This window comes from Pelodiscus sinensis, chromosome 11 (genome assembly GCF_049634645.1).
Source record: "Pelodiscus sinensis isolate JC-2024 chromosome 11, ASM4963464v1, whole genome shotgun sequence".
NCBI classification, from domain to species: Eukaryota; Metazoa; Chordata; order Testudines; family Trionychidae; genus Pelodiscus; species Pelodiscus sinensis.
In genome coordinates, this window is record NC_134721.1 from 33,157,601 (window position 1) to 33,177,210 (window position 19,610).

The 19,610-nt window shown below is 58.1% G+C and overlaps 4 protein-coding genes across 8 annotated transcripts in view; 1 reads left to right on the forward strand and 3 right to left on the reverse strand.

Moving 5' to 3' along the window:
• Positions 1 to 4,171, reverse strand: part of CCDC88B (coiled-coil domain containing 88B) — a 28,200-nt gene extending 24,029 nt beyond the window's left edge. The window contains exons 1-4 of one of the 3 annotated variants that reach the window (XM_075939039.1): positions 1,956 to 4,171; positions 1,161 to 1,306; positions 532 to 643; positions 10 to 79 (exon numbers count right to left, since the gene is read on the reverse strand). In XM_075939039.1, the coding sequence (XP_075795154.1) occupies positions 10 to 79; positions 532 to 643; positions 1,161 to 1,306; positions 1,956 to 2,021 (394 nt within the window). In that variant the 5' untranslated portion in view covers positions 2,022 to 4,171. The other 2 variants (XM_075939038.1, XM_075939040.1) reach the window with 2 other exon arrangements.
• A 149-nt stretch (positions 4,172 to 4,320) lies between these two features.
• On the reverse strand, positions 4,321 to 9,110 carry PRDX5 (peroxiredoxin 5). Its single transcript, XM_075939051.1, has 6 exons — positions 8,953 to 9,110; positions 7,106 to 7,240; positions 6,542 to 6,673; positions 5,663 to 5,701; positions 5,145 to 5,209; positions 4,321 to 4,686 (listed from the first exon to the last, which is right to left on the reverse strand). Exons 1-6 carry the CDS (start codon positions 8,965 to 8,967, stop codon positions 4,581 to 4,583), a joined length of 492 nt encoding a protein of 163 aa, XP_075795166.1. The 5' UTR covers positions 8,968 to 9,110; the 3' UTR covers positions 4,321 to 4,580.
• A 438-nt stretch (positions 9,111 to 9,548) lies between these two features.
• Positions 9,549 to 11,143, forward strand: TRMT112 (tRNA methyltransferase activator subunit 11-2). Its single transcript, XM_006129656.4, has 4 exons — positions 9,549 to 9,736; positions 9,849 to 9,950; positions 10,174 to 10,266; positions 10,881 to 11,143. The coding sequence occupies exons 1-4, from the start codon at positions 9,656 to 9,658 to the stop codon at positions 10,980 to 10,982; spliced, it is 378 nt and encodes a 125-aa protein (XP_006129718.1). The 5' UTR covers positions 9,549 to 9,655; the 3' UTR covers positions 10,983 to 11,143.
• Positions 11,144 to 11,513: 370 nt separating this feature from the next.
• ESRRA (estrogen related receptor alpha) lies at positions 11,514 to 19,610 on the reverse strand. 3 transcript variants are annotated; one of them, XM_075939047.1, is made up of 7 exons: positions 19,447 to 19,610; positions 16,388 to 16,706; positions 15,367 to 15,483; positions 14,862 to 14,987; positions 14,493 to 14,660; positions 13,915 to 14,184; positions 11,514 to 13,588 (listed from the first exon to the last, which is right to left on the reverse strand). In XM_075939047.1, the coding sequence occupies exons 2-7, from the start codon at positions 16,692 to 16,694 to the stop codon at positions 13,341 to 13,343; spliced, it is 1,236 nt and encodes a 411-aa protein (XP_075795162.1). In that variant the 5' UTR covers positions 16,695 to 16,706; positions 19,447 to 19,610; the 3' UTR covers positions 11,514 to 13,340. The 3 variants fall into 3 exon arrangements, with proteins under 3 accessions (XP_075795162.1, XP_075795164.1, XP_075795165.1); XM_075939049.1 differs by lacking the exon at positions 19,447 to 19,610 and adding an exon at positions 19,062 to 19,193; XM_075939050.1 differs by lacking the exon at positions 19,447 to 19,610 and adding an exon at positions 17,697 to 17,948.

The following is a 19,610-nucleotide window of genomic DNA, read 5'->3' on the forward strand; positions in this document are numbered from 1 at the left end:
CCCAGTTACCTGTCAGGGGGTCTCTGGCAAGAAGCTGCACATTAGGGGGAGTCATTAGAATCAGCTGCTGCAGGTCATCCTGCAAAGGTCAGAGGTTGGATGTAAAGAACCTTTGGCTGTGGGGAGGGGTTCAGGGTTGGTGGGTTGCCCCTGAATCTACCCTATGTCCTCCAGAGGTGTCACTGGGGGGGTGAGTGACTCCCCCAGCTGCACGCCAGGAGCTGCACAGACGCTGACCACTTCCCCTTCCTGCCTGCCCCTGTGGATTGCACATTGCAGAGGTGAGAGAGGAACAGCTCCCTGTGCACGTAGCCGGGCAGAGCCATGGGCCAGCAAACACAAGTGTGCAAATGCGAGCACATGAGAGTGCACTGCTGACAGAGACACAAGTGTGTACATACGAGAGCACAAGAGTACACAGGTAGGAAAAGCGAGGCAGACTCAAGCATACTCCACAGGCCCCCAGCCACACCATGCCCTGGAGGACAGAGTTCTCTTTGGACATGCTGCCCCACATCCTAGCACCCCCACCTGGTAAAAGGCATGAAGCTGCTTCAGCAGGGCACGCAGGGTCTGGAGTCGCAGGGTCTTGTCACCCTGCTGGCTCTGGGGTGGCCGAGTACCCCAAGGAGTTGGATTTCTGCTGGGGGGAATGCAAAGAATGGGTGAGACAACCCCCCTGCCTGCCAATTGGGCCCCACAATATAGCCTGGAGTCCCCATTTACGCTCCTCAAGCATAGTTGAGAGTTCCCCCATTGCTCCGCTGTTGGGCCCCCCCCAACACAGCCCCGTCCAGCCCCTCCTCAAGGCCCCACAGCTGAGTCACCTATCAGGGTCAGTCCCTCTCTGCCCTTCACCTGGGCCCCTCAATGTAGCACAAGTCCTGCACTGCCTGCCCAGCTGAGCCCCCAGACAGCCCCAGCTCCACGCTGTCCTTCACCTGGGCCCCTCAATGCAACACAAGCCCCACACGGCCTGCCCAGCCGAGCCCCGAAACAGCCCTAGCTCCGCATTGTCCCCAGCAGGGCCCCTCAACACTGCACAGACCCCCCCACTGCCTGTCCACATGGGCCCCCAACACAGCACAGGCCCCCCCACTGCCTGCCCAGCTGGTCTCTGAGCTCAGGTGCATCCCCCTTTCTCATTGCCCCTCACTCACATCAGCCTCATGACCTGGGTGAGGAAGGCTCCATCCACCAAGTGCAGGAAATACTTCCGGGCCTTTGCCTGCTTATCTGGGGCGCTGGGGCTTTGGGGCTCATCCTGCGCCTGCCCCAGGGGCACCAGGCTCTCCAGCGTCCTCACCTGGGGAGCAGAGACAGACAGCACTGTTTCTGCCCCTCCCTGGCCTGGGCCTGGGCCTGACCCCAGAGCCTCCATGCCCAGGGGTCCCTGCTAACTCTGACTCCAAAGAGTCAGGGATCCCAAGGAGCTTCCTGTCCCGCCCCGTGCAGTACACACACGATGTGCTTCCCTCCCCTGGCCATTTCCAAGGTGCCTGTGGGAGGCCAGACCCAGGCCCAGGATGTCTGACTGGGGCTTGTGCCGACCCCATGCCAGGCTTGGGGATAGGTTCCCCCATCCTTGTCCACCCAGATCACTCCCAACCCTTCATAGAGCACCCCCACATCACCCCAAAGCTGAAACTCACTTCTTACTCCCCACTCCACCCAAGCTCCCATTCACCCTAACTGCCTCCAGCCCCCTTTCCTTATCTAGCACCAAGCCCCTCCCTGCTCCATGCTAGAAGGGTGGGTATAATGTCCCGATTGCAGGGTATGAGAGAGCAGCATCCTGCCCTGAGCCAGCACATTTCTGTGCTCTCCTCCCCACAAGGGGCACAGCTCTCCACAGGGGAACGGCTCTCACACCCCCAAAGGGGCACAACTCCACCCAGGGCACAAATCCCATCCCTCCCCGAGAGGCACAGCTCTCCTCTCCCAGCAACACTCACCCATGTGACAAGGGGACCAGAGACAAAATCCCCCAAGCTCTCCAAGCCACGCCCGTCCCCATCCATCGTCTGCTAGGTCTCTGTGGTTGGTGCGGCTCCCACAAAGGGGACCCCAAGCCCAGGTGCGTCCGCTCCCCCCGCCCCAGCTGGCTCCCCCCACTCCAGTTTTCCGCGCTGCGCAAAGAGGAACTTCCGCAATCACAGGGTGGGGAGCGGTTGTGGGGGGGGCAGGGATGTCAGGAAACCAGCACCCACGGCAGCGCTACTGTGGGGTGGGAGGAAGGAAATCCCCACCGGCACTTACCAGACTTCTGAAAGCTGCCGGTAGGTCTCTCCACTCCTGGCTTGGGGGGAATTGGGGATACCTCCCTATGGGCCCGTCTACCCTGCCATCCCATCTCTCCCCTGCTCTAAATCAGCTGCATGGGCCCCTCTGGCCAGTCCCTCCCTCCCTCCTGCTCCAGATCAGACCTGTATCTTACTCCCCTTCTAGGTCAAACCCCTGGGCATTCCCACCGTGAATCAGACTCACGGGCCATTTAGCTCAGCAGCCTGCTTCCAACTGTGATCAGCCCTAGAGAAAGGGCCATGACAATCAACAGCCACAGAGCAGAGCTGGAGCCGAGGTGATAGGAACCCCACATCAGGGCAGGACCAGCTCTTTGCCTTTAATTGGGGGATGGGGTGTCAGACCGCGCCCCGCCCCCCCCCACACACGTCACCACCTCTCCCCATTATAAACCTGAAGGCATTATTCCTGGTCAGATCCTGAAACCATCCAGCAGTGAGGAGACCCACAGTGCCCCATAGAGGACAGCTGAGCTGCTTTTTAACACCTCCCCCCCAATCCCTGTGATGGGGAGAGCAACACAGCAGTCCCCCTGGGACACAGTTCTCCCTGAGCCCCTTTCTTCCAAACCCCACCTAACTGCTCCCCAGGAGTCTCCCAGTACCCACAATTGAGGGCAGTGTTCCCTGTAAGCTGAGCACTTGTGCGGCCACCTAAGAGAGATTCAGGTGCCCACCAGCTGATTAACAGAGTGCCCACACCTGGCAGAATGTGTTTCTACTGGTGGTGCCCATCCACTCATACCTCAGTGCACATAGCAAAACTTATTCTGCACATGGATGCAAAATATTAGATGGAGCACTGGTTGAGAGGCCTGCCCTGAAACCCCAATCCAAGGAGATGGGTCTCCAATTGACTCACATCCTGCTCCTAATGTGTCTGTAGTGCCTGGCCCTGGGTGGGGACCTGCTTTTGATGAGGTCTGTGCAGCACTGGCCTGACAAGGGCTCTGAACTGGGACCCAGAATACACCTCAAATCATTTTAGGCCAGAAGCAAATCTGCTTCTCATGCTGGTGGCAGCTGCAGGGGGACGTGCTGCACCCCCTGCTGCTGTGGGGGTGGGAAATTGGCCTCTCAGCGCTGTGTATTGCTCTGGCTCAGGTTCCATCTGAGAAGCCAGGACCCATTGTGCAAGCTGGTGGAAGGAGCCAGGGTTCCTGGCCCTGGAGGCCAGAACACGGGGCAGAGAACACAGGAAATGGCTGGGGCTCCTGGGCTAGAGGGGTGGGGGTAGTTGGGTTCCTGGCCTGAGGGGGAAGGAAGCCTGTGCTCTCTCTGGGGGAGGTGGAGAGTGGGGCTACCAGCCTAGTGAGGTGGGAAGTCAGGGCTCCTGGGCTGGAGGAGGGGAGCCAGGGCAAGAATTCTAGCACCCAAGAAGCAGTTTCCAACCACCTCCTTCCCCATTCCACCAGACATGAGGCAGTCCTGGCATTTGGTGGAGCACATGCGCCCCCCCATGGCCAGGCAGGAGCCCACACCAAGGATCCTGCTTGGGAATGGTCAGTGGGGTGGGTCCTGCATCTTGGGGATGCTGAGTCCCACTCCCTCCCCCATTCCCAGATCTTGTGACTCTGTCACCCAGGGCTAGGGGAGAGCATGACTTCAGGTGGGCCCCAGTTCATACACTCAGGCACCCTGGGGAGACTCACCATGGGGAGGGGGTTGTAGTATGACCACTCAGCCATGGCAGGGAGATCAGGGAAGCAGGAACCCTCCCCCATGACTCAGCAATGTTCCTAGAGCTCTTCCCACCCCATCTCTAGGGTACAGAGCCCCCTCACCCATCTCCCCCTGCTCATGTGGCCCCTCTCCAGCCTGTTTATTCCACACCCAAGGAGGAAAGAGAGGACCAAGAGATTGGAGAATGGGTGTGCAGGAGGCATGGGCAGGACAACATGCTGGGGTGGAGGGGAGCTGAGCAGGGTAGAACTGGGGGCTGGCACATGCTGGCACTTGCTTCCCCCCATGCTCTCTTTGTGGCTAGATTCCCCCCAGCAGAGACACAGAGGCAAGGCACACAAAAACCGTTTATTTCAGGTTGATACACAGCAGGGTGAGGCTGTACCCCACCATCAAGGTACGAGTGCCCTAGACACCAAGCCCATGATAGCAGGAGCAGCAGCAATGCCCCCTCAGGGGGCAGACTATCACACTAGAAGGATAAAGAGTGCTGCGCTGCCCCACACCTGGTGCTAGGGCACAGTGGGGAGGGGGAAAAGCAGCAACAGCAGCAGGAGAGCAACAGCAGCAGGAGAGCCCCTGGTGTCCTGGTGCTCAGAGCTGAGAGAGGATGTGATTGGCCAGGCTGCATGTCAGCCCTGTTCCATCCTCCTCCACGTTGAGAGCCTTCACCACACCATCCTCTAGCACCATGGAAAACCTGAGAGAGATGGGGGGCGGGGGGTAAATGCCAGGGCCCCCTCCCCTCATGCCATGCTCCACCATAGAAAACCTGGGATGTGTCTGCAAGATAACACAATTGCCTCCCCTCCACAGTGATTCCCCCCTTTCTTCCCTCCAGGACTCCCCAACTCCTACCACCATAGAGAACCCAGGGGGAGACTGGGGAGTTCAATGTGGGAACACAGCCAGGGCTCCCTCCCACATCCTGGAGAAGCGAGAGCTGAGAATACTGTCAGCTTTTCCTCCCCATGCAGATGGAGAGGAGAGAGGAGGTCTCAATTTCCTTCCCCTTCCCTCCATACCATCCCCGGAGGCAAAGGGGACACCCAGAGGCTCACAGTGGCAGCTGCAGGTCCCCTTACAGACAGGAAACCCCCAGCTCTCCCCGAGGGGTATCCCAGAGGCTGCAGCAGGGTAGGGAGCACACTGCTTTACCTTTTGCAGCGGTTGGTCCCAAAGAGATCACGCAGAGTCTCCTTGTCCAGCAGCAGCTCTGTAGCCTAGGGGAGAAAGAGAGTGCAAGGGATGGAATCAGACAGAGCCTAGACACTGCCCCTCACAAGGCCTGTGGGGCTGCCTGGTCTCCAGACGTCCTCTGACCACAACTCTGTTGGTGTCAGGGAGATGGCATTTGGAGGCAGAACCCCGGAGGCCTCTAATGAAGGATGGGGTTCCATAGTCCCTTTCCCCACAGTCCCAGAGCAGGAACACCCCCCACTTGGAGCAGGGGCTGGATCTGAGGACAAGGGGAGGAGCAGAGGTCAAGACAGGACAGGCAAATGGTGGTGTGGGAAAGAGAATTAGCCTGAATCTGGGCTGTGGTGCTGGTTAGGGGGGAAAAGGGTCAGAGAGAGGCATACAGATGAGGGGAGGGAGGGGGAGGAAATGGGAACTAATCCTGAAGAATGATGCCACCAGCTGGCACATGGAGGCATGGATTGGGAGGATGTTACCTTTCCAAAGGCTCCTGTGGGGTCAGCAAGCATCCGCACCTGGGGGGGAAGGGAGAAAGGTTTAGGGAGCCAATGGGGAGGTGGCTGTGAGGCAGGGGCAAGGGCTAGGAGTGTCAAGTGCTACACCCAATCCTGGAATTACACAATCTACAGGCCCTTGCACAACCAACAACTCCTGCCAGGAAGGGAAGTGCTCCTGGTAGCCTGGATGAGTCACCCAGGGGTGGGGTAGGGCTCATGCAGCCTTGGGGTTAGGTAACATCTGGATGAGGGAGAAGAGACTCCTCCTCTGCCCCTTGAGACTCAACACCATACACCCCCTATAAAGACACTGCTCTGGGCCTTGACCCCTGCTCACTCCCCCTGCCCAGGAACCCCTAGTCCCACCAACCTCGCTCCCCTTGCTATGGCCCTGGTACACTGCACATTCCCTTTGGCTGGTGTCCTCACCAGCCCTCCGCTCCTCCAGGCTTTGGCATTGCGGCCCTCTCATCCTGGGTGCCATAGCTCAACTTCCACACTCACTCCTGCCTTGCCCCCCTTCATTTCCCTTGCCTTGGGCCCATGGGCCTTGTCCCCATCCCTCCTGCCCCTGCCCTTGCCCTGAGCTCCATGGGCCTTGTCCCCATTTACCCCTCCCACCTTGGCCTGAGCCCTCAGGGCCTTGCCCCCATGCCCCACCTTTCTCTGAGCCTTGTGGGCCTTGCTCCCGCTTTACCTTTCACTTGCCCTGAGCCTCATGGGCCTTGCCCTTACTTCTCCCCTCCCCCCCTTGCCCCCCCGACACACACACAACTTGCCCTGAGCCCCCTGGGCCTTGTCCCCATTTCTCCCTCCCACCTTGCCCTGAGCCTTGTGGGCCTTGCCCCCACTTCTCACCTTGCCCTGAGCCCCGTGGGCCTTGCCCCACTCACTCATGACAAAGACATCATTCACAGCCAGGCAGGCAATCAAGTCCATGCCCTTGGCCTTTAGTGCTCCGGCCTGCTCCACATAGCCTGGCAGGTGGGTCTGAGGAGAGCAAGAAGAGCATTAGTTTCCCAGCATGAGAGCAGAGTGGGGGGAGCATTAGACATCAGCCCAAGGAACCTCCTTCACCCAGCATGTCCCTCAGCACCCAGGGAGGGTGCTGGACAGGATATACTGAGCTCATATATGTGTCCCTTTCTCAGCGCATCCTGTGAATCCCTTCACTCCAGGGATGGGCTTGGGAGGAGGGGTGCTCTGGTGGATGAGTTCTGAGGAACTGGATGGGAATGGGGATACTCTGAGGAGTGCTTGAAGGCACCTTGGGATGGGGGCTTTTAGGGAGCAGGGAGCGGAGTCTAGGATAGGGATTACAAAGGGTGAGTGGGGGTGCTCTAGAGTCGGTGTGTATTCTAAAATGGGTAAGGTAGTGGGGGGGGGGGAGACAGGGAACTGCGGGGGGTCTCCAAACCTCACCTTGGAGCAGCCAGGGGTGAAGGCACCAGGCACCCCAAAGAGAATCCCCTTCTTGCCCTTGAAAAGTGCTGCCACATCCACTTTGGTATCAGGGTCTCCCTCGTACACCTCCACACTGGGCAACTTGTCTCCAACCTGGAGGACACAGAGGATGAGAGCTGGGGGAAGCCTTGCCATGTCTCCTTCCACCCCACCACTCAGGGCAAACATCTTCCCACTCCAGTGCAGGGGGTAGGAGCTACCCACACTCAGGAATTCCAACTAGGAGCCTGTTCCTCTAGCCCCAGCTATAACCCTCCCACCTCTGTCCCAGCACCAACAGGGCATGACTAGAACAGATGCAGATGTGGACCCTATGCAGCTGAGGACCAAGGGGGGGTGGGGTCTCCCTTCCCATCCAGCCAGCTTCCTGTCTCAGAAGCTGCCCCCCAGGCCTGGAAAGACACCCCTCCAGCAGAAGCACAAAGCCTATGATGAGCTTCCCCTTGGCATAGGGAGAGCCCCATGTGCACCCCTCAGTTGTGTCTATGTGCAAGGGTGCTGTCACAACAATCCAGGGCAGGGAGCAGGGTAGAGACTCAGTGACTCAGCACCTCTGCCTTGGAGTTTCCAAACAGATTACTCAAGCTCATAAGTTAGACACCTCCCCCAGTTCCCTGTCCCTCATACCCACCCAAAACCTTCTGGATTGCCATGTGTACTTCCCTTTAGAGATGTAATAGTATAACTGTTTGAACAGTTACGTGATAAGTCTGGGCTTATTAGTTACCATCAACAGTTACACACAAGCTCCCAGCCCTGCTCCCAGGGAGCCAGCTGCCCCCCCATGCTGTGGGCTCTATATCAAGAGCCTGCAGCACAGGGCAGCAATGAGCTGCCTGGGAGCAAGGCTGAGAGCCACACACTGGCTCCCAAGGAGCTGGCTGCTGCTGCCCCTCCGGCAGAAGGGCTGTAGGCGGAGCTGGTGCGAGCCTGGAGCCAGCTGAGAATTTTCAGTGGTTACAGTTGCTTAATTAACTGTTTTTAAACAGCCCTATTCCCTTTCACATCCAATAACCCTCCCACCTCAGCCTGCTCATCATCCCCCCACAATCCCAACCAACCTCCACGTCCCCCACTATCCCTTACAATCAACCCACCATCTTCAGCTCACACCTACCCTTCCCCCAGCCTCTACCCTGTTTTCCCTCTTGCACAATCCAGCTCCCTCTGCAGGCATGTATGAGGGTGGGGGGAGGAGGTAGAGAGGCGGGGAGGTTTGTGCGAATGGTGCAAAAGCACCCCCCAAGTGAGCATGCTCCAGCCAGCCAGGGGAAGGCTGGGGCTGATTTCCCACTTACTTGGGGGAGCCATGGGGGATGCATTCACACCTTTGTGGTGCACATTTACAAAAAGGCACCCACACCCACAGAAATTCCTGCATATGGGCCTGCTCCGACCCCAAGCTCCCCCCACTCCTGCCTCCCATTTCACCCCATAACCGAGCTCCCCTTCTCTGCAGCCTAACCCCTCCCCCATTTTCCCCTTCTCCATCCTGCCTTTCATTCACCCCCCACCAGTCCTTTCTACTCCCAACTTCTCCCTGCCCCCTAGATCTGGAGGGTGTGGGGCGCTCGGGGCCCCCTTGTTAGGCAAGAGCCCTGGGGGCACGGACACAGGTTCTAAGGATCCCGAGGCCAGGCTGGCGAGGGGGAGCCCTGATTCGGGAGGGGTGGCTCCGCTCGGGGCCCCGGTTCTCTGGCGGGGGCCCCGGCCGGCGGCTGATTTAAGGGGAGCCCAGACAGGGGCGGGGCAGGTTGGAGGGTTGAGGGCCCGGTGGCCCCTCTCACCGCCCCGCCCGCTCTCACCTTGACGGGCGCCATGACAGCCGCTGGGCTCGGCAGCTCCGGATCCTCTGGGCTCGGCGCCGGGGGCCCAGCCTGCAGCAGCCCCCGCCACACCCCTCAACACAGTCACCATGGAGACCGCCTGAATGACAGTTGCCAAGGAAACGGCCGGGGGGGGCTGCCACCTTCAGGGTGGAATGGAATGCCCATGCGCCGCAACCCACAAGTCTGTGTTTGCATAACATTTGCATATCATAGGTGGCTCATTTGCATGACAAGTTTGTACAGTGTTTTTTACACAGATTGATTTTGATTGGTAGCGCGGCATTAATTTGCATACAATTAACACAAGCTTTGTGATTCATGGCTGCTTTTCTTCTATCTTGTGCATATACTTAAATCAAAACTGCATGTAATTTGAATATTATTTGCATACATCAATCCCTTTGTTTCCAGTCCAATTCTTCTCTCTTCCCCTTTGGGACGAGAGGCCCAGTGGAGTAGCCGGGATCCCTCGGGGTGGCGCTCTATCTCCGCATCTCTCCGGAACCCTCAGCTCGGGCCCCGTGTTTCCCTTCCAGCCGCCGGATCCTTTTGAGTAAGGGACATTCCAGTCGGAAGCAGCGTTTGTGCGGGGGGGGGGTGCGAATTGAACCGGAAGTAGCCAAGTTTTGGCTTCCCACGTGAGTACGCGAGCGGCGCCCTGCGCGGGAGCGGCGCGAGGATGAAGCTGCTGACGCACAACATGCTGACCTCGCATGTGCGGGGCGTGCGGCCCGGGGGCGGCTTCCCCCTCCGTATCCAGGTAACAGGATCCTCCAGCAACCAGGGGCCCACGTCTGCCTGGGCTGATTTCCTCCCCCCATAGGCCTGATGGGGCCCCGGCTGCGCCTCATTGGCTCTTCCGCTCCCCGCAGGCCACCGAGGTGAAAGTGAGTAACGTGGACTTCAACCAGGAGTTCGTGGCACGGATGATCCCCAAGGTGGAGTGGGGGGCCCTGGTGGAGGCTGCTGAGAGCGTGAGTACGGGGGAGGGGCTAGCCCGTTCAGGGCATGGGTGGGAGGAGCTTGGCAGGGGGAGGAGCTCACTCTGGGCGCTATCATGGCAGATAGGCAGCATGGATCTGCACTGCAGCCTTTGGGGGGATTGGAGAGAAGTGGTTTTGGGAAGCATCTGAGTCGATAAGAGCAAACCCTCTCTTCTGGTGCAGCACTGTGACATGGATCTTCCTCCTCCTACAGCTGGGCCACCTGTCAGACCTGCCTCCCCAGCTGCCTCCTGAGTATGAGAACAATGAAGACTTCCTGAAGAAGGTGCATCATGTGCTGCTGGAGGTGAGATTCTTCTCCACAATCCTTGTCCACAACCCCCCACCAGCATCCTGTGTGGTGCAGGGCCCTGGCTCCCAGGCACCACAAAAACCCTGGCTAAGGTTGTATGACAGGGGCCTATGATACAAACACAGATCCTTTCCTGGTCTGGCTGAGACACCGGGGAGTTATCCACCCATAGAGACACTAGGGCTCCCTGGAATCCTCCAGCGTGGGGGACCTCTTTCAGTTGTTGCTCTTGTTCTAAATGTAAGCCCAGGGGACCCACTCACAGTGAGAGTATGTTGATAGTGCAGCGCATTCTCCCACTGCTCTAGCTGTGTGTTGAAATCCACTCTCATGGGTTCTGGCAGTTCAGCAGACACTCTAGCACTTGGATTATATGATCCTTTGGCTTTTGCAGAGCATCCTGCCCCCTCCCCAACTGCTAAGAATCATGAGGTGGTTAGGGAGTTGTGACTTCAGCAAAACACCTCTAATCTCAAACATTTGAGAGGGGAAAACTGGTGTTCTGGGGAAGTTCCAGCTCTCCCTTACAGCATTTCAGGTCTGGATTGGGTAGAGCCAGGGCACAGGCTGTCCACTGTAGCTGACCCGTGATTATTCCTCACACACAGGTGGAGGTGATGGAAGGTGTACTGAAGTGCCCTGATTCTGGCCGGGAGTTCCCCATCACCAAGGGCATCCCCAACATGCTGCTAAGTGAGGAGGAGACGTGAAGGGCCTGGGTGTCCAAGACGGAAAGATGGGGTAGGGGAGCTCCCTGAGGTGGGAGGGAGAGTCCTGTATGATGTAGAAGACAGTCTTTGCTTGTTTGGTTTGTGTATAAATAAAACTATGAGGTGGAGCCTGGCCTAGGGCATATCATCTATTAATTGTCCCTCCTCCCCTGCTGTGTCGCTCAGTCCTAACCTGCAGCTCTCAGCTATCCCAGCCCTGGGCTTCCTCCCACCCACTGTTGTGCTGGCGACTTTCTGTTCTAGTACCATCTCCATGCTTAGTCCTGGGTCTGTCCGAGCATTGACCTACCCCACACCTTGCACCGAACTCTCTGTTCCTCTTGGATAGTTATTTGGTTTGCAGTGGTACCTAGGAGTCCTAGACCTGAAACAGATCCCCCAGTGGAGTGGGCACTGCTCAGATACCCAGTCAAGAGCAAGGCCTCTAGTGGGCTAGGTGCTGCACAAACACAGAACAAGACAAAGATCCTGCTCCTTCTTAACTGCTAGGAAGGAAGACTGGACACAGACTGATATCTCCATGGTTTATTCTGGCTCTGGAATATAGCTCTATGTATGTGTGTGTATAGCACCTATACACAAAATAGAGGTATTTATAATATATACACATACATAATTTAATACAAACGCCCTCCATGTCACCCCACTTGTTATAGAAATGGGGAGACTGAGGATACACCCCCAGAGGGGAGCAGAGATGAAGGGGTCACGTATTATCCTGCAACAAATATACAGTTTGATATATTGCTATGTACATGTTTCTCAGCATCTTCACCCCATCCCAAGGGAAAGGGGGGGCTTATTGCTATGGGCAGCAGAGGGTCAAGAGGAAACTTGAGGGGGGATGGAGGGGATACTGGCCTCTGTTTCCTTCCCTAGGGACCCCCTCAATATGGCCAAGCCTTTGCAACCCCTCTTCCTATCTGTACAGCTGCCCAATCACAGTGCTGTTTTTCCCCTCTCCAAATTCCAAAGCCTTCTCTGTCTTAGTCACCACCCCCGGCCCGGGCCCAACTACATCAGGGGCTCCCCATGTCAGATCCCCACTCCTGTCAGATTCTCAACCATTTTGGGTGTGGGGGGAGACTAGCACTCACTGGGGTTCCCAGATCCTGCTGTTAAGTTATCTATGCCACCCCACTAGATTTTCCCTGGAAATCCCGGGTTCCTGCACCCTCCACCATGTTTCAAGGCAAAGTACAGGCTTACCACCCCCCAAATCTCAATTTCCTTCCTAGGACACAAGAATATACTCCCCTCTAATCTAGGAGACACCCACACACTTCCTTGGCTAAGTCAAGGGACATCGCCCCCCCAGCCTCCGATCCCCAATTGAGGGGACCCCAACACTCTCCTCATCTACAGTATCCCCACTACAGGGTTCTCCCAGCCCTGAGCCAAGAGACCATCAGAGGGTTCCCCTCCCCCCACCAAGTGCATACATTGTTTGTTTATTGCTTGAAGGGATTGTAAACCCCTCATCCCCACTATGGGGCAGGGGTGGTAGGTCTCACAAAGTCCCACTTTGGTTTGAGAAGGTTATTTTCCCCACACACACACTTTCTCCCCTAAGCAGAGAGTTCAGTGAAGAGAGGGACACCCGACAAACAGGGGTGATGTCCCTAGGAAGGCCCCGCTTTCAGAGAAAATCACTTGCCCTTGTTACTGCCTTCCCCACCTAACTGATCCCCTCCAGTGGCAAGCTACCTACAGTCCAAGCATGCATTGGCTGCTGGGCAAGCACCACTCAACGAGGAGCTCCCCTGTTCTGAGGCAGCGACCACTCAGGCCAGGTCTGCGTATATGAGGTTAACATATCCCTATAGTCCAACTTTTTGCTATTCAGGTCCATTATGGCTTCCATAGGGGGCCCTGGTGCTCCCCCCAATCCCTCCCCCAGCTAATAAGTTAGAATATGGCTTCCAGTGCATATGGGGGGGGCGGGATCCCCATGTCAGTCTGTCCCCTCCCACGAATGTCCCCCTCTGTCTCCAGCCCTGTGGCCATGCTTTGCTCCCACCAGCCACATCAATCCTCCCACTATCTGCCCTACTGTCCTCATGCATCCCCCCCATCCCTCATCAGCCCCAGACAGAGAATCTGTGTCTGTCCCCCAACACTCACTGTCCCAGTGTCCATATGTCTGTCCCCGTCCCCACCCCCACCCCCCTACTCCTCCTGCTTGTCTCTCTCCAGCATCTGTCCCATACCTCCCTGCCCCTCTCCCATATCTATGCATCTGTCTCCCTGCCCCAGGTCAGTCGGTCAGTCAGTCAGTCCCCGAGCCTTCACCCCAGTCCATGCGTCTGTCCCCCCCACACAAAGGAGGGGGAGGTGTCAGTCCATCATGGCTTCCAGCATCTCAAGAAAGAGCTTGTGCATGGGCACCTTCCCTCCCAGCTTGATGCCGTAGAAGTGGTGCAGGGCGCGGGCGGCTGTCTGGCGCAGCAGTGGCAGTGTGAGCAGCAGCTTTCCTGCCCGGCGTGGCTCTTCCGGCCGTCGGCTGCTCTCATACTCCAGCAGGGCCTCATGCAGCACATCCCGCAGCCGCTGCACAGCTGCCATGTCCTCAATGTGCACCGAATCTGGCGGGATACCATGTAGGTGAGGGGGGCGGGAAGCGATGTCTCTGATGTGCACTCAGTTGGGGGGGGGGAATAGTACATGGTTAGAGGGGTGTGGGGCGCTGCCATGTCACTGCTGTGCACCAACTCAGAGGGGCAGAGAAACCATCATATCTGGGGTGGGAGTCAAGGAGGAAGGGGTGGTAAGCAGAGCCTGACAAGAAGCAGGCAGTTGGGGGGGAGGGGGGCACCGTGCAGAAGGAGAGCTGGGCCCAGCCCAGAGAATATAAAAGCCAGGTGCAGAGAACTGCCCCCCCCCCCCCAACCCTTCATAAGGCAAGACCCACCTGAGTTGGCAAGTGCCAGGGCCTTGAGCAGCACGTATTCCTCACGCTCCAGCCGCAGCGCACGGTATTTGCGCACCAGCTGTAGGAGGGCGGCGCTCAGCTCCCACAGCCCCGCTGCGCGCGCCCCCTCCTCATCCAGCGCAAAGTCCTCGGCAAAGACCACTTCATCTTCGCAGGGGAGCGAACGCCAGGCTACGCCCAGCACCAGCACCTCCAGCCAGGCACTCTGCAGCACACTCATCTGATCAGCCAGTGACAGTGCTGGGAATCCTGCAGAGAGAGACGCGGGTTAGGGAGCAGTGCAGGCTAGGAACTCTGGGGGGGGGGGGGGGAGGGCAGGGAAGGGGGAAGAGGAATTAAGGGGGCTGGGATGACAGCGAGGCTTATGGAACAGGAGTTGAGATGGGGAATGGAAACCCTAGGGGGGGAAGGGAAGATGGGGGTGGGAGGGCAGGCCTGGACAAAAACCTGCTGGGGATGAGGGAGGAAGAGTTGGAGGGGCATCGCATGGGAATGGAGTAAAGGGGCCATGCTGAGCAGGGGCTATAAAGAACACTGCAGAGCGGGTGAAGCCCTACCTGGGATGTTCTTGGCCCAGCCGATGATGACGACAATCTCACGGTCAGCAAGGTCACACAGGGCGCTGGTAGCACGGAGGGGCCCATCAGGCAGCGCTGGGTCAGGCATTGCATACAGCTTCTCAGGCTCCGCCACCAGGAGGTGGGACACCATGGGGTTAATGGGAGCTGCAGAGACGGGGCAACATGAGGAGATCCCCAGCACTCGATCCCCCGCTAGCGCCCTATCGCATGGGCCTTCTTCCCACTCCCAGATCTGCCTGTGCCCCACAATCCTGACCTATAGCCCCCTGCTACCATAGCCTTGAGCTTCCCCCTCTCCTCCCAGTTCTGCCTCTTAATCCTGACCCACAGCCCAGCCCCACTCACCTGGTTTCTTGCTGGTTGCTGTGGCAATTTGGGGAGTGGCAAATGTGTTGGGAAATGGGGCCCCGTCCACCTCAGGGCGGCGCTTGTATTTCTGGCGTCCCCCTCGCACCCGGTCCAGCCGCACCCCTAGGGGGCAAAGCAGAAGATGGAGTCAGAATGCACCCCTCACGACCCTCCTCTTCCCCACCCCTCCTGCTCATTCCCAAGGAGACCACTCTACCCTCATAACAGCTGGGGAGAAAATGAGGGGCTGTTTCCCCCCCAGGTTCTCTTGATGGTTCCCCCGGACATTATCATGTCTGCCTGACTCTCCCACATCCTGCCTCCCCCACCTGACCCCCAGCTCACCATCCACTGCTCCTTCAGCAGACCTCTAATCCTGCCCAGCTCTTTCCCCTTTCCCAAATTCCCTCCCAATTCTTCCTGCCAACCCACCCAGTTCCTTCCCTAGAACCCCCCTTGCTGTCTCCCCAACCCCCGCCCTGGGCCCATCCACCCCCCGTACCTTCCTTGAGCATGCCGACGCGCAAGCACTTGGTGAACCGACAGGCCTGGCAGGCTTTGCGGCGCCGCTTGGTGATCTCACACTCGTTACTGGCTGGGCAGCTGTACTCGATACTGCCTGGGGGAAGAGCATAGCGAGAGGGGGCTGAGACCAAGTTGGGGTGGAAGACAGCCAGAGACAAACTTAAGTGGCAGTGGGAAAAACCCTGGGGGAGGGGAAAGAGGGGGATGAGCCTGTGGTGGGAGGGCATTGGGGAGGCTGAGATGGGGAGGGAAGTGGGGGCATGCAATAAGGAGGGGCCAAACTATTGAGAACTGGAGGAGGAACCAGCGTGGAAGGTATATAGCCGGAAGGAGAGGGAGACCAGTGCCACACACCCACCCACAAAGCAGAAGCGACCCTCCCTCTTAATGTTGTAACTCCTAGGCTTCATCTCCCGCAATGCAACTGGGAGGAGAGAGACCACCAGGCACGATGGGAAATGTAGCCCAACCCTAGGAGAACTGCCCCATGAGGCACCTGAACTACAATTCCTATCAAGCACTAGGGTAGTTCAATAAGGGTGATGACTGTGCATCATGGGAGATGTAGTTCTGCTGTGAAACCCAGCCTCCAGGAGAATGGGGAGCACAGGGTATCTGAATTATAGCTCCCAAGAGGCACTGCAGTAGCTGAGGCCAAATCTACTCGAGATTTCATCTCAATTTTCCCAAGGGAAAAACAGAACAATTTAAGCGTAATCGAATTCCCCTGCCCCACATGGAAAATCACTAACTAATCATGACCAGGGAGCTCTGCAGAGTTGCCCCATCCCCTCCCCCAGTCCCATCCAGTTGGATAGGTTCCCCCTCCTCCTTTCAGCCCAGCATTTGAGAAGCTGAGATAAGGGCAGGGGTGTGTGACTACCCCTTTGGGAAACTAGGACTCAGTTCCAAGTTTCTTGAGGAGCAGGGAGCACCACCTCTCCTCACTACACAGATGGGGCCCAGGGCTGTAGGTCAGGGGTTGTGGAGGGGGTTACCTTGTATAGTGCGCTTGAAGAAGGCTTTGCAGGCTTCACAGGAGGCCACGCCGTAATGGTATCCTGAGGCCACATCCCCGCACACCAGACACAGGCGCTTGGGCAGGGAGCTCAGCACATACTTGCCCCGGGGTGAAGCTTCATCAGGGTTTTGGTCATGGCGCCGGCGAGTCAGTGCCCCTGGCTCAAGGTCATGGGGGGGCCCGCTGGCATCGGAGGAGCCGCTGGGGCTGCGCTGAGCCAGACTGTCCGGGGAGGCCGGCTCCGTCTTGATGAAGAACTCAGCACGGTGATCCCGAGACGACATGACTGGGGTGGCCTGCGGGGGGCGACACAGGGGAGAAGGAAGGTTGAGGGGGCAGTAAGACACTCTCCTTCCATCTGGCCTTTTACACCCTGCCAAGACACTGTGGGAGTTTTCTAGGGTCAAGAACCAGACACACAGATCCCTTTCCACATCCTGGTCTTTCCCCTGGGAGCTACGGGAAAACTGACAGGGGAGACTCGGTCCCATCCTGCTGGCTCTGATGTCAGAGCTGAGCACCTTTGTCCAAGATCCCCGACAAACCTTGGGGCCTCTTCCCAGATGTTCAGCACACTCCCTCCCCCTCCCAGTGCCAGCTCCAGTATCTCAGGGTCGGGTGTGTGACAGGCTCAAGGTCACAGAGAGAGACTCTGATCACAGGCTGGGGGTGGGGAGCTGTGTGTATTTGCTTAGGGGGAGCTGAGGGTGGGCATGCAAGGGAGGGGGCTTTGGGAGGGCAAAAGTTGGTACCAACAGCCCAGCTGCAGATATAGTCTCAGCTTTGTGTTCTCCCCCAATCTCTGGTGCAGGAATTAACGCCGCCCCCCCTCCCCCCCCACTAAAGTCAACCCAGGCTGCAGAAGGCAGATAAGGGTCACGGCAGAGGGATTAGTCTGGAGGCCACAGCTCAGACAGCTCCCCCCTCCCCAACACACCTATCCCCACTTGCTAGCGCACAGATATCCCCTACCCCACACTCACTCTCCAGGGCTCAGCCCCTTCTCCCCCCCCCCCCCCCCATACACAATTCCTTACTGCTCTGTTTAATTCAGTGCCAGGCTCTGAAGGAGTTTCTGGGCCAGGGTCTCAGAGGATCTGGGAGTGGGGGGGGAGGGCTAACCTGCCTGTGCTCCCACATACTGACCCAGGCCAGGCACTCGTCACATGGAGCCCATGTGGTCAGGGAAGGGTTGTAACCCTGCAAAGCTGTACCCTCCCCCCCAAAAAAAACACACATACACCAGCCCAGCACCCATATTCCTCCTCCCCCACACTGGAACTTACCTGGCTGCTCTCCCAGCTCACCAGGAGGGGGGAAAAATTGGGATCAAGAATGGAACCCAGGTGTCCAGGACAGTACAGACTGGGCCAGGAATTAATGCTAGAGGCCACTTTCACTCCAGCTGGGGGGGAGGCATGTTCATGCGTGTAAGTCCCATATTAGAGTGCTCCCCATATGTCCATGCATTGCATCCTTTAGCATTCCAGGCGTGCCAGCAGTGTCTGTTATTCCTTCTGTCCCCGTGTTCCCCCCGACCTTTGTCCCCTTTACGCTGTCTTGTCTCTGTCCTAATGTCCCGCAGCAGGGGAGGAAGGGGAGGTTACGAAAGAGTAGGCGGAGGGGAAGCAAGGCCTGGACCCTCCCTCATGCCCCATTATGATTACAGACTGTCCTCTACCCTCCTGCACTCTTCCCCCTCTGCAGTCCCCAACCATTACCCTTGTTCTGCACCCCACTATCCATGCACCCTCCTTTCTGCACCACTCCCCAACACTGGTCCAACCCTAGGCCAACGTCCTCCCCAGAGCTAACCTGGAGCTCTGAGGCAGTCCTCAGGGGAAACTGGGATGGGGAATGCAACAGACACTGGGGGAGATTGGGACCCCCTTCATGTACCCCCATTTCACCCCACCCTCACAACGCTTTCACCCTCCTTTCCCCTGCACTCATCCCTCACCCTGCTTATATCCTCCCTCCCATTTGTAGCACAGACATAGAAAAGTTGGTCAAACTTTCTTTCCCCCCACCCCTAGAGGGGGGTGCAATGGGCAACAGGAACATGTACCAGGAGGCCCTCAGGTGTGTATTGGAGTAGTGACACTGTGTTCTGCTCCCAGTCCAAGAAAGTCCCAGTAAATAACATCCATCATCTGGGTTGGTGGTTCCTGGCCCCATCAAGTGCTGGAGGGGCAGGGTGGGGATTCCAAGTGTGGGGGAGAATTCCACAGCCTCCCCATTCTGATCCCAGCATAGCTCACCCCTGTAGTTTTTGTCCACCTGCTCTCTTCTCTGGGGTTAGGCATTGGGCCAATTCAGGACTATGACCTTTGACCTTAGAGGATTCAGACTTGACTGCTCATGGAAGGGGGGGGGCAAAGGCAGTTTGATACCTGCCATTCCCCTCCTCCCTTCCAGTTACTTCACATACACTCATACTGGCAGGCTGGCCAGAGCACCCACCAGGCCAGAGGCAGCAGGGGGCCCGAGAGGCTGTGTCCGGGCAGGAGATTGTGTGACTGACACATGGTCACTTCCAGGAACACATGCTCTGGCACGAGGATACAGCTGCTCACGCTCCTGCAAGTCTCCCTGTCTGTCCAGGGGTCCGTGTTTCCTCGTGGGTCCCGCCTATGAGACTCCATGCCTACCTGTGTGGCCAGCTCTGAACCTCTCTGAATCTGGCCAGCGGTGTGCGGGTCTGTCAGTCTCCAGGGCTGGCGCGTACTCCTGCGAGTCTGTCCGTGTCCGCCGAGAATCTGACCGACTGGGCAGCCCCCCGTCTGGCTGTCTGGTCCCAGGAGCGTCCGCCTCCCCAAGTCTGTCTGCGTGTCCCCGCGCCCCTGTAAGTCCGTCCGGGTCTCAGAGCCGCGCGTTCCCACGCGTGTCCGTGTCGCCTCGCGTCCCGCCCCGTGGCTGTCTGCCCCTGCAGCGCCCGTCTGTCTCCCTGCTGCCAGTCCCCGCGCGCTCAAGCCCCCCTGCGGAGCGGGAGTCACATGGGCCGGGTGGGGGCCCCTGCCCAGATTCCGCACTGACCTTGGTGCCCGGAGTAGCGTGTCCGGGCCGGGCGGGGCTCAGTGGCCCGGGACGCGGGGGGCCGGCCGGGCCATGGGCGCGGGCTCAGCCCGGCTCGCTGCGCTGCGCTCCGAGTGTAGGACACAAAAGGACATCGCGGCGCACTTCCTCCTGGGCTCCCAGCT

Excerpts from the sequence above, each read along its gene's own strand:
- PRDX5 (XM_075939051.1), bottom strand. Across the intron at positions 5,702-6,541 it reads CCCACGGGGCTCAGGGCAAG|GTGCGGATGCTTGCTGACCC; the intron begins GTGAGAAGTGGG and ends CTTCCCCCCCAG. Across the intron at positions 5,210-5,662 it reads CCACAGGAGCCTTTGGAAAG|GCTACAGAGCTGCTGCTGGA; the intron begins GTAACATCCTCC and ends TTTCTCCCCTAG.
- TRMT112 (XM_006129656.4), top strand. The coding sequence starts at position 9,656 with ATGAAGCTGCTGACGCACAACATGCTGACCTCGCATGTGCGGGGCGTG. Across the intron at positions 9,737-9,848 it reads GCTTCCCCCTCCGTATCCAG|GCCACCGAGGTGAAAGTGAG; the intron begins GTAACAGGATCC and ends CGCTCCCCGCAG. Across the intron at positions 9,951-10,173 it reads TGGTGGAGGCTGCTGAGAGC|CTGGGCCACCTGTCAGACCT; the intron begins GTGAGTACGGGG and ends CTCCTCCTACAG.
- ESRRA (XM_075939047.1), bottom strand. The coding sequence starts at position 16,694 with ATGTCGTCTCGGGATCACCGTGCTGAGTTCTTCATCAAGACGGAGCCG. Across the intron at positions 14,185-14,492 it reads CTGGGCCAAGAACATCCCAG|GATTCCCAGCACTGTCACTG; the intron begins GTAGGGCTTCAC and ends CTCTCTCTGCAG. Across the intron at positions 13,589-13,914 it reads CCTGGCACTTGCCAACTCAG|ATTCGGTGCACATTGAGGAC; the intron begins GTGGGTCTTGCC and ends GTATCCCGCCAG.